The 12,563-nt window shown below is 38.8% G+C and overlaps 5 protein-coding genes across 5 annotated transcripts; 2 read left to right on the top strand and 3 right to left on the bottom strand.

Moving 5' to 3' along the window:
* Window positions 1–1,493: 1,493 nt before the first annotated feature.
* Window positions 1,494–3,379, bottom strand: LOC17888774 (RNA-binding protein CP29B, chloroplastic). The gene is made up of 5 exons (XM_006294683.2): window positions 2,964–3,379; window positions 2,689–2,790; window positions 2,040–2,366; window positions 1,828–1,939; window positions 1,494–1,749 (listed from the first exon to the last, which is right to left on the bottom strand). Exons 1-4 carry the CDS (start codon window positions 3,321–3,323, stop codon window positions 1,874–1,876), a joined length of 855 nt encoding a protein of 284 aa, XP_006294745.1. The 5' UTR covers window positions 3,324–3,379; the 3' UTR covers window positions 1,494–1,749; window positions 1,828–1,873.
* A 667-nt stretch (window positions 3,380–4,046) lies between these two features.
* LOC17889874 (pentatricopeptide repeat-containing protein At2g37230) lies at window positions 4,047–6,636 on the bottom strand. Its single transcript, XM_006296134.2, has one exon. The coding sequence runs from the start codon at window positions 6,526–6,528 to the stop codon at window positions 4,255–4,257; it is 2,274 nt and encodes a 757-aa protein (XP_006296196.1). The 5' UTR covers window positions 6,529–6,636; the 3' UTR covers window positions 4,047–4,254.
* A 334-nt stretch (window positions 6,637–6,970) lies between these two features.
* LOC17887601 (flavonol synthase/flavanone 3-hydroxylase) lies at window positions 6,971–8,867 on the top strand. The gene is made up of 3 exons (XM_006294622.2): window positions 6,971–7,397; window positions 8,045–8,363; window positions 8,438–8,867. Exons 1-3 carry the CDS (start codon window positions 7,012–7,014, stop codon window positions 8,663–8,665), a joined length of 933 nt encoding a protein of 310 aa, XP_006294684.2. The 5' UTR covers window positions 6,971–7,011; the 3' UTR covers window positions 8,666–8,867.
* LOC17888083 (thioredoxin-like protein AAED1, chloroplastic) lies at window positions 8,758–10,514 on the bottom strand. Its single transcript, XM_006294808.2, has 9 exons — window positions 10,273–10,514; window positions 10,044–10,176; window positions 9,911–9,956; window positions 9,766–9,825; window positions 9,645–9,681; window positions 9,463–9,542; window positions 9,282–9,373; window positions 9,129–9,189; window positions 8,758–8,944 (listed from the first exon to the last, which is right to left on the bottom strand). Exons 1-9 carry the CDS (start codon window positions 10,448–10,450, stop codon window positions 8,885–8,887), a joined length of 747 nt encoding a protein of 248 aa, XP_006294870.1. The 5' UTR covers window positions 10,451–10,514; the 3' UTR covers window positions 8,758–8,884.
* A 175-nt stretch (window positions 10,515–10,689) lies between these two features.
* Window positions 10,690–12,437, top strand: LOC17890363 (adenylate kinase 1, chloroplastic). The gene is made up of 4 exons (XM_006294681.2): window positions 10,690–11,053; window positions 11,424–11,564; window positions 11,666–11,938; window positions 12,032–12,437. The coding sequence occupies exons 1-4, from the start codon at window positions 10,754–10,756 to the stop codon at window positions 12,173–12,175; spliced, it is 858 nt and encodes a 285-aa protein (XP_006294743.1). The 5' UTR covers window positions 10,690–10,753; the 3' UTR covers window positions 12,176–12,437.
* Window positions 12,438–12,563: the final 126 nt, after the last annotated feature.

A 12,563-nucleotide genomic window follows, 5' to 3' on the forward strand; every position in this document is an offset into this window, starting at 1 on the left:
TAAGCAAATCTATCAAACACAAAAGCTATAAGAGACAAAAGCTGCCTGTTGTTGCCTACAATCACATATATTTGCTTTCTTTATTTATTTGGGCTTTCGGCTTTGCTTTTCTTGTTAGGCTTTCGTTTGTCATAGGAGTTCAACTCCTTTGTGCTTTCTGTTTTGCATGCTTCAGTTTGAATAAGAAGACTTAGAATTCATATTAGTGTTATACATATGTATAACTGTATAAGTATAATCCTCATGGACACTTATGAGATATAGTCAAAGATTCCATACGAAACACAAAACGAAATCAAACCATAGTGGTAAAGAACAAGAACCACCAAAAAAAAAAGGTAAAAAGAATTCATAAAAATTAAACTGTTTACGTAATGTTTCTATAACTACTTTTTACTATTTAATTCCTTTACCTCAGATTTATATATATATATATTATTTTATTTTTACTATTACAATTTAAAGGATCTCACTTTTTTTTTGCCTTCTTATTATTATACCAAATTAAAATATGTTTTTTTTTTTTTTTTTTTTTTTTTTTTTTTTTTTTTTAAACTTTTGATGATTCAAATGAGTAATGTCTTTAAACTAGTGGAGCCGCATAAAGTAGGAATCCTACGTAAAATGTTTCATGCTAAGGCGTCCAAGACAGTGGCCCCGATAGTCAATATATGATCATTGGTAGCTTTGTAAAAACTATATATCCTTTTTAGTTGATTTAATCAAACTAAACAATGAAAATGTAAAATAACAAAAAAAATTATGTTTTGTTGCAAGAGTAAAAGATTTGTACTTATGGAATCACGATATTGGGAGGACATTAACGTTTTGTGGGTAGCATCATTACCAACAGTACTACGTACGTCTATCGGCAATGGAAGCAAGTGATGCCATTCTCAATTCTCATCATCATAATTCTTAAACTGCTTCCAAAATGTATCTTTCACGTTTCTGCAACAACAACAGCAACAACAAAAATCTATATTTGACATCAAATTGTGAATCACATTAACATAAAATAAGACATTTGGATATTAAATATAGTTTTATTATGAATTTGCCAATACATTTCAATGTTTTGAAAAATTTAGTATTCTTATTCTTTTAATGCAAAACCCTTTGTAATCACACGTACTAACCAAACTCAAATACTATTTTGAGTTTTTTTTTTTACCAAAAGAGCAACATCTAAATCTATAATGCATTTTGAATTTTAAGTCATAACTCTGATTACAAAATTCAGAGGGACAGACTAATTGAAGAACACTCAACCTAAATGGATCAGATGCAAAATGGACCAATTGAACTAATCCCAAATGGGCTTTTAGTATTCAACCGCATTTACTCTCCATTTCAACTTTTGGGCTTTGTTATTTGATCAATTGACTTATCCGGCTAAACTCTGGAGATACTTGCTCATTCCACTTCCACTTCAATCTGCTTTGATTCTAGTGTTTTACCGGTGTTCATATTCATTTACGTAGAGGATCAAATAACTGAGAAGCATTACGAAGAACACTAAATAGAGAGAAAAATTGAATCAAAACCAAAGCGAAGCAGTCAATGGCAGCATTCAGACAGACAAGAACACGGTCTCTCAGGTTATATCTTAATTATAGGTTTCTCAACAAAAAAAAAGTAGACCATTCCTTTACGACCTTCGTGCATCCAAGGCAACAAACATAGGCGAAGAGCTTAGTACCGTCTGAAACTGCCATCATCTCACAAACCCTCTCTGCTTCGAAGAACCTGTTGCATTTCAGAACTCAGATAAATCAGTCATCACGTAAATAGCCCGTCTATGAATACAATAGTGTTGAGTCATACCCTCCAGAATATGCGTTTTTGAGAATAGGAAGCCATAGATCGGTGCTCAAAACTGGCGCCTTGGAGGCCTAGCCTCAGCTTCTGAGACTCTAATTTGTCTGCCGTCCAAATCCTGTAGGCCACAGTAAAAGTATATCAACACTCATAAGTTGTCTGATTTGATCACACTGTAAGTGCATATATTGGTATAAGAAAGAGTAAACGATACTTACAGCTCCATTCAAGGAATTGATGGCATTTTGCACCTCTTGAGAAGAGTTGTATGTCACGAACCCAAAACCCTTGGATCGACCACTATCCCTGTCATAGATGACTCTGGCCTCAACAACCTTTCCTTGCTCTGCGAACAAACTCTCAAGAGCCATGTCGTCAACTCCCCAGGAGAGATTTCCCACGTAAACACGGTTTCCTGAGCCAGCACCAGAACCTCCTCCATATCCAGAACCTCCAAAGCTGCTTCTTGGACCTCTGGAGAAACCATCTTCCCTCTTTGGTGGAGGGGGACCTGCGTTAACTCTCAAAGGTCTACCATCCAACTCCTGCAGTTTAACATAAACAGGATTAACTAAAGAACCAGAAGTTGTAGTTGTAGCAATGTGAACAACAACACTAAGGTTCAGATTTTATCTTTAGAAGCCACAAGTTTGAAGATTACATTCAATTCAACTAAGAAAAAGTTTTAATTTCCAAAACACTAACACTGGCAGTGTTACACTGCTTACCACAGGTATATCGAAAAACAATTAACTACAAACCAAAACACAAACGCATACCAAACAAGAAATGATAAAAGCAATTCCTCAGAGAATTCATATTCTACAATCAAAGATTAGAGTAAGGTGAATAGAAGAATCTTCTTACATAGCCATTGAACTGCTGAGCAGCTGCCTCAACTTCAGAGGCTGAAGACATAGTCACGAATCCGAAACCCCTGCTTCGTCCTGTGACTTTGTCATAAATTACCTACAAAACACAAAGATTCAAAAACGATTAATCTCAACAACACAAAACTAACTATCTTCATCTCTTCTCAGGTTCTCAGTGTTACCACACATTATTCAAAAATTGAGTAGAACCCTAAAGAACAGTTCTTTCTTCTATATCTAAAAAAATTGGGCAAAACCCAGAATTCATACCTCAACCATCTCAACATTTCCGGCGCTCTCGAAGAGCTGAGCGAGCTGAGCACTATCAACGTTGAAAGGAAGGTTACCAACGAAGAGTTTGAGGTCAGCAGAGAAGGATTGCTCCTGTGGTGCCGCGTCGTCAGAGAAACCGTCCTCTTCCACCTCGAATTCAGACGTGGCGACGTTACGGACAAAGCGAGAAGCGGGAGAGCTCCATTTGGCGGCGATGGAGACCGAAACGGAGTCGGAATTGAGTTTAAAGGAGAGGGAAGGAGGTAAGAGAGAAACGGAGGCTGGTCTGGAGACACAGAAAGGAAGGGATTTAGGGTTGAAGGAAGAGAGAGCGAGAGAAGAAGCTGAAGCAGCCATGGGAACTCGGGAGAGATAAGGTTTTTTTAGGGGTTTTCGGGAAAAGAAGGTTTGAGAGTGGAGATAAGATGCAGTGTGTTTGATATTTATGGGCAAATGAAAAATTATTAAGGTTTTGCACAAATATCTCAAACTTATTTTCTTTTTTCATTTTCACCTCAAACTTATTTTGGTGCCAAAAAGTCATATTTCTACTTTCTGCAAGAATTTTATTTTCTTTGATTAAAAATGATATTTCTTTGAATTGTACTCACTATAAAGTTCTAATAAATCAACTAGTTTCACATAAATTACAGGAATATATATTTATCATTATTTATTCATGTAATTTATTTTTTAATACATGTTAAAATTTTATTTATTTCAGTATGCTTTTGGTATTTACTTTTCCAAATAATTTTGGAGTTTATGTGATTTTCCTCAATTAAAGTATGTGTTTGGTTGTGGTTTTATTGGGACAGTCTACTAACTACTTGTCATAATTTGAAGTATGAGGCTGGATGAGATGAAATCTGGACCGTCGAATTTTGGATGGACAGTGGAGATGGCACGTCTCGTGCTAAGGCAAAAAAAAAATCTATGAGAAGATAAGATACTTTTACTAAAAGCCAATGGAAGAAGCAACTCTTGCTCCAGCTCAGATCTTTCAACTTGGTCCAGAGGAAAAAAATTGAAAAATCTCTTTCACGTATTTAAACGATTTCAGGAAAAAAAAAAAGAAGATTCACAGAAGACTGTAAGATCCTACCAAAAATAAAACCAGAAAACAAAAACAATACAGTTCTACCAAAAAGAACTGATTATACAAACGTCTCCTTCAAAACTCAAGTTTCAGAAAAGGATTTATTTGGATAACAGAAGACTGTAAGTTCTTGAACAAACACAAAAAAAAAAGAAGAGCTAAAGAAAGAATCAATCACTTGTTACGTCTCTATAAAGAAGCAGTGTTTTGTTTCTTGATTCCTTGTCCCTTTTTGATCATTCTAGAAAGAACATCAGCTTGCTTTGTGTTCCCTTCTTGGTTCAAGCTCTTGATAAGTTCATCAGAGCTCTTCCAGTCTGTTGCACTTCCTTTCTCCATGATCTTACACAGAACCGAGTACGCATTCAGTGTCTTCCCTGCTCCTAAAAGCGCATCCAAGACTTTTTCATAGCTCGAAAAATCTAAGCTGAGATCCCTCTCCAACCCGAAATCTAACAGCTTCAATGCTGCAATCGTCTTTCCTTTCTCACTAAGGACAGATAAGAGGCTATCCAGATCTGCTGCGTGTCCGTTTTGGTTCAGAAGATCTATACGTCCAAGGGCTTCTTCTACATGTCCTCTCATTAACAGAGCTTCCAAGATCTTGGCAATCAAATCCATGTTTTCTTCAATGCCAACGTTTTTATCTATCATGATCATCATCACACGGCTTGCTGTCTGCACTCTACCATCCTCAAACAAACTCTCAATAACTGACCTGAAAAGAGATGAATCTGGGACATGCCCGTCTTCGACCATGCTGTCTAGTGCGGTTTTTGCGTCTCCAGGCTCACCTTTGCTCATGTAGCTCTTGATGAGCAGCTCATATGCGTTTGCTTCTCTAGGGACACCTCTCCTCGACATAATCTTCAGAATCTCGTAACTAGAATCCGGGTTTCCTTCCTTTGCATGCCCACTGATTAGATTGTTTAAGGCATCTTGGTCTTGAACACCTCTTTTCATCAGCTGCCTGAAAAGCACTTCTGCTTTCGACGTTTGGCCATTGTTGCACAAATACTCGATGATTGGATTATAAGCACTGGGCTCCATTTCCAGAGTATCCTGATGCCTCAATATGATTTCTTTCTCAAGTAGCGTGTCTAAAAGCTTAATAGCACGATTGTATGCATTAGCCTTGCATTGATTCTCAATTAAGACACCGTAATGTCCTGCTTCTGCTGGAACATTCAGTGTAGCCATGGCTTTGAGCACCTCAGTGGCTGCTGCCATATCCCCAGCTTTGCTCTGAGAAACCAAAAGCTTAAGGAAGATCGAGTTATCTTTTGGAGCAATGTGTTTCGCCATCATATTCTTTAAAATGTTCTTTGCCTCCACCATTTTCCCTGCATCACACAGACCTGGTAACACCGTCGAATATGTAGTCGCATTGGGCTCAATACCAGAAGATCTCATCTCCTCAAAGATTCTCAGACCATCATCAACTCGGTCTACTGAAAGATATCCTTTAATCATCGTGGTGTAACTCACAACACTAGGCTCAATGTTATTCCCTTTCATCTCTACAAATAACTTCTCTGCCTCGTCCATCTTCTTAAACCGACAATACCCATTGATCATAGTATTGTACGTAACAGCATCAGGTGAGATCCCTCGAGTTTTCATATCTTCAAAGAACCTCAAAGCAGTCTCTAACCTCAACGACAAAAAGAACCCCCACAGCATTAGATTATAAGTGTGCCTAGTTGGCTCTACACCTTCACTTACCATCTTATTGAAATACCGTTTCGCCATCATATACCGACCACGCCTCATAATCACCTTAAACAGAGTATTATATGACTTAATCGTCCTCTCCACACCCAAATCCTTCATTTTCTGAAAGATCTTAACAGACTCTTGCACAATCCCAGCTTTGCCATAACTCTCAATGAGCACCACAAACATATCCTCATCCCAAGGAACACCCTTTTCAGGCATATCCAATAAAATACACCGAGCGTAATTAACCTTCTGAACCTCGCCAAGCATCTTAATCATTTTCATATGCGTATCTCTATCATGACGAATCAATCCAGACCTCTCCGTCCACCGGAAAAACTGAAGAGCGTGCTCAAGCTTCTTAGCACCGTGCAACACATTATACACTAAAGAATGATCCCATTCGGGTACAAGATCTCGAATCGAGTTCTGTAAACGTGTCGTCCAAGCACGATTATCCATCATTCTACAAATTGTATCCTCTAGCTTTTCATGGTTTTGACGCTTACCTCGTTGGAATCTCTCCCTGAGCGGCCTCGTCTCCGTTGAAGAACCCAGATTCTTAGTCTCGGGCTTTGCATCTGCGGATTGGGTTTCTGGGTTTGCGTCTCCTGAAGTTTGGATGTCTTCGACTGAGCTGAACAAACGGGGGAGTGAGAAGAGAGACGAGTCAGACGATCTGGGAAGCGAGAGATAAACCCTTGCTCTTGCCTGATAGGGTTTCGATCTGGAAATGAAAGCCATTACAGGAGATGAAATTCCCGTAATCTGAAATGGGAACCTTCGATTATAGAAATCTAATGTTTCTGAAAATTACAATCCACCATGAAATGAAAGAAAGAGCTTCGAAGGAAGAAGACAGCAAGAGTGTTTTAGTGATGAGTAGGGTTTAGGGACGACGAAATGGGAGAGTCCTGGATCCAAGATCTTTTTCCGGGTCGGGTCTGGTATTTCCTACCCGGCCTGTTAAGCCCGGTTTTGGCGCACAATTAATGGGCCCTTAACACTTTGGAGTGAACGAAAAAACAAAATTATGAAATTTGATTTTGGTTAGCGACGCACTCACATGCACACTATTAATAGAAGCTTAAAGTCTTGATTAAGGAAACAAACTTCAAAGCAGGATTGCCTAAATGATTATATACACATAGTGAACCTTTTATCTCCCACCACATACTCTCCCATATCATATGTCCCCAATCCCCATAGTGAACCTTTTATCAACAAATGTCTGCCATAGTTACCAACAACATGGTGCTTGAGAGAGACCAAAACATACCCGTGGTTGACTTAAGCGATCCGGATCAAGAGCTAGTAGCGCGAGCAGTGGTGAAGGCGAGCGAAGAGTGGGGGGTCTTTCAGGTGGTCAATCATGGGATACCCACGGAGGTGATACAACGTTTGAAGAATGTTGGTAGGCAATTCTTTGAACTATCCGAAGAAGAGAAGAAAGCCGTAGCGAAGCCAGCTGTTGACTCCCGTGAAGGATACAAGAGGAGGTACGAATTGAATCTAGAGACCAAAACAGGTACGGTTGATCAACTCTTTCACAATATCTGGCCACCCATGTCCGTGAACTACAAATTTTGGCCTAAGAATCCTCTAGATTACAGGTACTATATTTACTTATCAATCCATTCATGATCATTTCGTGAGCTTTGAGCTACTCATGGCATGCTCGTTTGTTTGTGAGAATTGAGAAGGGTATTTGCCCAAAGCCATACAAAATTAATTACAAGAACACTTTGCTATTTTTTTAAATTAGGCTTATATATTATGTATTTAGTTTGAAAGGTCTTCTATTTTAAAACTACATGATATTAATATTTTATGACACCTTTTATTTCTATGAATATATTTCTCCACATGTCTTGACCTTTTTTTTTTATCATACTATATATAGTAACTAACAAGGTATACTTTTTAATGACATAAAAACATTTTTTTTAACTAGAATTTCAAATCCAAGAGAGAGGTTTTGCCAAGAGACTAATTGAAGTGTTTTTAATTAATCTTTCAAACACAATGGAAATTTGTTAACCAAAACTCTGGGATCGCTTATTGGAAGTTAAAATTGATAAAAATAAATCATACTTTCAAATTTTTTGATATTCTCATTTTTATCATCAATTTATACTCTATGAATCAAGAGTCATTCATCCTATGCCTATGCAAGAATAAGCACGACAGTAGAGCTAATATGTGACAATACTGTATGAATTAAATAATTGTCAATTGGTTTCAAAAACTTTTGATATAGGGAAGCAAACGAGGAATACACAGGACATGTGAAGCTGCTATCTGAGAAGATCATGGAGTGGTTATCAAAAGGATTAGGATTAAGGGGTGAGGCTATTAAGGAAGTTACTGGCAGTGAGTATATGATTATTGTCAACTACTATCACCCTTGTCCACTTGCCGATTTGATCGAGGGACTGGATGCACACACCGATATTAGTGGAATCACACTCATCGTACCCAATGAGATTCCCGGACTTCAAGTGTTCAAGGACGATCACTGGTTCGACCTCGAGAGTATTGCATCTGCGGTTATAGTCATCATCGGCGATCAGATCCTAGTATGTTGTCACTTTATGTGTTTGTATCATAAAACACTTGATTTGTTTATAATTTATTTGTAATGTATTTGCAGAGGCTGAGCAATGGAAGGTACAAGAGCGTGTTGCATAAAACGATAGTGGATAAGGAGAGAACAAGAATGTCTTGGCCAGTTCTTGTGATGCCTACGAGCGATATGGTCGTAGGACCTTTCCCGGAGATTACCGGCCACAACGATCCTCCCAAGTTTAAGCCTATCTCATACAAGGACTACATATACCGCAAGCTCCGCCACTTATCCTTCGCTGATCACGACTCATAATGATCATCAAAAATCCTGGAGCAATCCTCATCAATTGCTTCTTCGTTGAACTGACGACTGGCTTTTATTTTCTTTCGGTCTGCTACTTGTCTTTTGCTATAATGGTGTTTTATGGATTTTAATGAGTATCCGGGCATAGAACGTTTTGTTTCTCAACTTGTACGGTTTTTTCATAAATAAAAAAAAAGACTACGTATCTACATTTTGATTGTGGTTCCTTCAAGCGCAACACGCTTTGAGGATCTCTTCAACAGGCGGATCATCTCCAGCTTCTTTGTCCTGAAATCCGCAAATAAATTGTTGAGAACGACAATGGTGTTTGAAAAGAGATCAGTTTCGCAAACTTGAGGCTAGTTTCACAATCAGTAATACATCCCACGGTGTAATCACTAAGATCAGTGTTCATGATTTAAATATTAACGCCCCAAAATTAAAGTAATCATAACAATAAGAAGAGATGTACCTTGCGTATGTAAGAGATGCTATCTTTTCCAGGGCCAGCAACTAGGATTCCGCCTTGTTGCCTGCACAAGGTTTAAACACATTGTTAAGAAAGTTGGAAAGTGATCTCATCTCTAACCAGAGTAGGAATGATTCAATACTCTCTTTAACTTACCAGCCGCCTCTTTCTACTGTATCTTTCATAAACGAGAGTTTCCAGTCTTGGCGGTATCCTTCCATGTAAGACTCCATTATCTTCATAGCAGCCTATAACAATACCACAGAAGCTACTGAGAGTCTGAGACCACAAAACCATAACATTTTGGTTACCTAATGCTAAGTAGAAGACACTCTACTTTGGGGGTGAATGTCACAGAAACTCCTGAAACAAATTCTAGCGCCTCGTATGATGCATGGTTTGGATCTGCATAGACCTCTGAGAGACAATATGATTACAGATTAGATGATTCTCTTAAAGAAAAAAAGAATGCACCTGATTCTTTTTAGCAATCAGAGGGTACTAAATGAGAAAACATACCTCCTTTAAACTTGGTCTGTTCCACAAAAGTGTTAGCCTGCATAAATGGTGGTTATAAACGTAAGAATCAGCAGCTGAAAAAACTGCTTCAAAGAATTGTGTATTCAAAAGAAAGTGTTACCTGATCGATACTTCCCGGTCCAATCAGAACAAGAGCAACACCAGATGCATCCATCACATCCTAACAAAAACCTCAAATGTATATAACTCAATGACTTCAATTTCACAAATGACCAATCTATTAGAAACAAAGATCAAGCAGTTACCTTCTTTTCTGCAAGATAAGCTGCTCGTTTCCGACAGAGCACGCATCTGAAGACATTAAACAATCAAATCTTAGATAGTTAATGAAAACCAAATTCATCAAATCTAATAAGAAAGTTCAAACACTAATCAAACCCAAAATGACGAGCAAATGCAACAACAGCCATCCTATCCTTCCATAAATCAGAAATCGGAATCTCATTTCCACTCAAATCCAAGACTTTCACTGTTTTTAACAAATCAGCTGTATCTTTCCCTATTCCAGCTCCTGTTGGATAAATCGTCATCACACAGTGAGAAAGCTAGAATCTAGAGACTCAGTTTCATCGGAATATAATTGAAAGAGAAGCACTTTAAAGCTCACCCGAAGCGCCAGTAATGGCCGACACAACCACGGTGTTACGCCGTAGAGAGACACTACGAAAGCGAGATTTGACCGAGTAACCAGGAAGTACTGTTCCTAACCCATGAATCGTCTTCAGTTTTGGCTGCAGAGTTATGGAATTGATCGTCGACGACGATGACGAGAGAGACAGCGCCATTGTTTCTAATGCTTCCTGGAGAAAGCTGAGAGGACAAAAAAAAAATCGCAAATTTTAATCGATTTCGGATTTTCTCGTACCGTTGGTTAATCTCGTGGAGTTGAGTTATTACACGTTGGGAGTGACGTAAGCTTGGTCTGTTAGAAAAAGTCCTGTGCCACGTCAGATAAGTTTAGGGCAAAATGGGAAAAGCATCTAAAGATCCTTTTAAAGAGCATATATGTTCGTGCACGTTCTTGTTTAGGGTAAAGCTCAAATCTCAAGCTCGAGCCGCTTCTATCTCTCTACATTTCTCTTTTAGCAATGGCGAGAATAGTGCGTGTGGCAAGATCCTCCTCCCTCTTTGGCTTCGGTAACCGATTCTACTCCACCTCCGCCGAAGCCAGCCACGCGTCGTCATCGCCTTCGCCGTTATTTCACGGCGGCGGAGCTAGCAGGGTTGCTGCGAAAGATAGAAATGTTCAGTGGGTGTTTCTGGGGTGTCCTGGTGTCGGAAAAGGCACTTACGCTAGTCGACTGTCGACCCTTCTCGGCGTTCCTCATATCGCCACCGGTGATCTCGTCCGCGAGGAGCTAGCTTCGTCTGGACCTCTCTCTCAAAAGGTGCGACCTTTCTTTCTTTTTGCTTTTACTTTTCTTATTGGTGTGATTGAGATTGTGATGAAGGATCTCTTCTATGTTCGAGTTTGAATCCAAATAGTTTGAAACTAACGTCTTTTTTTTTTTAATCAAATCAGACTTTCATTTTTTTCTTATCTTTCATTGGATCTGAAGAACTTAATCTATCTCTTGACAGATCTAGTGAATTAACTCCATTTTTAAAGTGTTTCTGATTACATTTGATCAGTATTATAATGGATCCTTTCGTATACATTAAAGTCAATGGCTTTGTAATCCGTATGCATTGAGAATTAAAGAATCTCTTGTAATGATCATTTGGATGTTTTTCTGAGTTTTGTGTTACTTGATGCAGCTATCGGAGATTGTAAACCAGGGAAAATTGGTTTCGGATGAGATTATTGTAGACTTATTGTCCAAGAGACTTGAGGCTGGTGAAGCCAAAGGTGAATCAGGGTTTATTCTTGATGGCTTTCCGAGGACCATGAGACAAGCTGTAAGTGTCATTTGTTTTACTTCTTTAAAGCATATTTGATCGAGTTTGATTATCAACGTCCATCAAATATTTCTAACACCCTGGATTGGCTTTTGTTTCAGGAAATACTGGGAGATGTAACTGACATCGATTTGGTGGTGAATTTAAAGCTACCTGAGGAAGTTTTGGTTGAGAAATGCCTTGGGAGGAGAACCTGTAATCAGTGTGGCAAGGGTTTTAATATCGCTCACATCAACTTAAAGGGTGAGAATGGAAGACCTGCAATTAGCATGGATCCACTTCTCCCTCCACCTCAGTGTATGTCAAAGCTCATCACTCGAGCAGATGATACTGAAGAGGTGGTGAAAGCAAGGCTTCGTATATACAGTGAAACGGTAAGTAGACCGTCTATTGTCCTTTCCATTTCTGGTGTATCTACTTGATGAACTTTCAAGTGTTGATTATTGTCTTTTTCTTTCTATATGCAGAGCCAGCCACTTGAAGAATACTACCGTAGCAAGGGAAAGCTAATGGAGTTTGACTTACCTGGAGGCATCCCGGAGTCTTGGCCAAGGCTATTAGAAGCCTTAAGGCTTGACGACTACGAAGAGAAACAGTCTGCTGTGGCATAGTTCACAATCGAATCCCGGTATTTAAATTCTTTGCATGTGGAAGACATATGCCTAATCAATTTTGTGTTGGAAATAAAAGTACAAGAAAAACCGTAGATTGTTTGTTTTTACTCTCAATAGAATAATCATACACACTTGCAAACTATTATCTTTCCATGAGCCTGGCGCTGCATGAGAGAAATTTTCTGTATCAATGATTGTTTGAGCTTGCTAGTGACACTATACAGGAATGTATCAATACATTTACTCTACTTGTTATGCATCTTGTTTAACCTTTATGCCCTTGTGATATGTTTGTTGGCGGATGTGATGATATTGCGGCTGGCCGAGCTGGCTGGTTAAAGAACTCAACCAGACAGTAAAGTAAAACAGCCGCATACAGTAAACG

This window comes from Capsella rubella, unplaced genomic scaffold, assembly GCF_000375325.1.
Source record: "Capsella rubella cultivar Monte Gargano unplaced genomic scaffold, Caprub1_0 scaffold_4, whole genome shotgun sequence".
Lineage (NCBI taxonomy): Eukaryota > Viridiplantae > Streptophyta > Magnoliopsida > Brassicales > Brassicaceae > Capsella > Capsella rubella.

Coding starts and splice junctions, on each gene's coding strand:
- LOC17890363 (XM_006294681.2), top strand. CDS start 10,754: ATGGCGAGAATAGTGCGTGTGGCAAGATCCTCCTCCCTCTTTGGCTTC. Junction 11,054..11,423: donor CTGGACCTCTCTCTCAAAAG/GTGCGACCTTTC, acceptor TACTTGATGCAG/CTATCGGAGATTGTAAACCA. Junction 11,939..12,031: donor TTCGTATATACAGTGAAACG/GTAAGTAGACCG, acceptor TTCTATATGCAG/AGCCAGCCACTTGAAGAATA.
- LOC17889874 (XM_006296134.2), bottom strand. CDS start 6,528: ATGGCTTTCATTTCCAGATCGAAACCCTATCAGGCAAGAGCAAGGGTT.
- LOC17887601 (XM_006294622.2), top strand. CDS start 7,012: ATGTCTGCCATAGTTACCAACAACATGGTGCTTGAGAGAGACCAAAAC. Junction 7,398..8,044: donor AAGAATCCTCTAGATTACAG/GTACTATATTTA, acceptor CTTTTGATATAG/GGAAGCAAACGAGGAATACA. Junction 8,364..8,437: donor TCATCGGCGATCAGATCCTA/GTATGTTGTCAC, acceptor ATGTATTTGCAG/AGGCTGAGCAATGGAAGGTA.
- LOC17888774 (XM_006294683.2), bottom strand. CDS start 3,323: ATGGCTGCTTCAGCTTCTTCTCTCGCTCTCTCTTCCTTCAACCCTAAA. Junction 2,367..2,688: donor CTCAGCAGTTCAATGGCTAT/GTAAGAAGATTC, acceptor GTTAAACTGCAG/GAGTTGGATGGTAGACCTTT. Junction 1,940..2,039: donor TCAATTCCTTGAATGGAGCT/GTAAGTATCGTT, acceptor TGTGGCCTACAG/GATTTGGACGGCAGACAAAT.
- LOC17888083 (XM_006294808.2), bottom strand. CDS start 10,450: ATGGCGCTGTCTCTCTCGTCATCGTCGTCGACGATCAATTCCATAACT. Junction 9,682..9,765: donor GACCGGGAAGTATCGATCAG/GTAACACTTTCT, acceptor CCATTTATGCAG/GCTAACACTTTTGTGGAACA. Junction 9,374..9,462: donor CTGTGACATTCACCCCCAAA/GTAGAGTGTCTT, acceptor GTATTGTTATAG/GCTGCTATGAAGATAATGGA.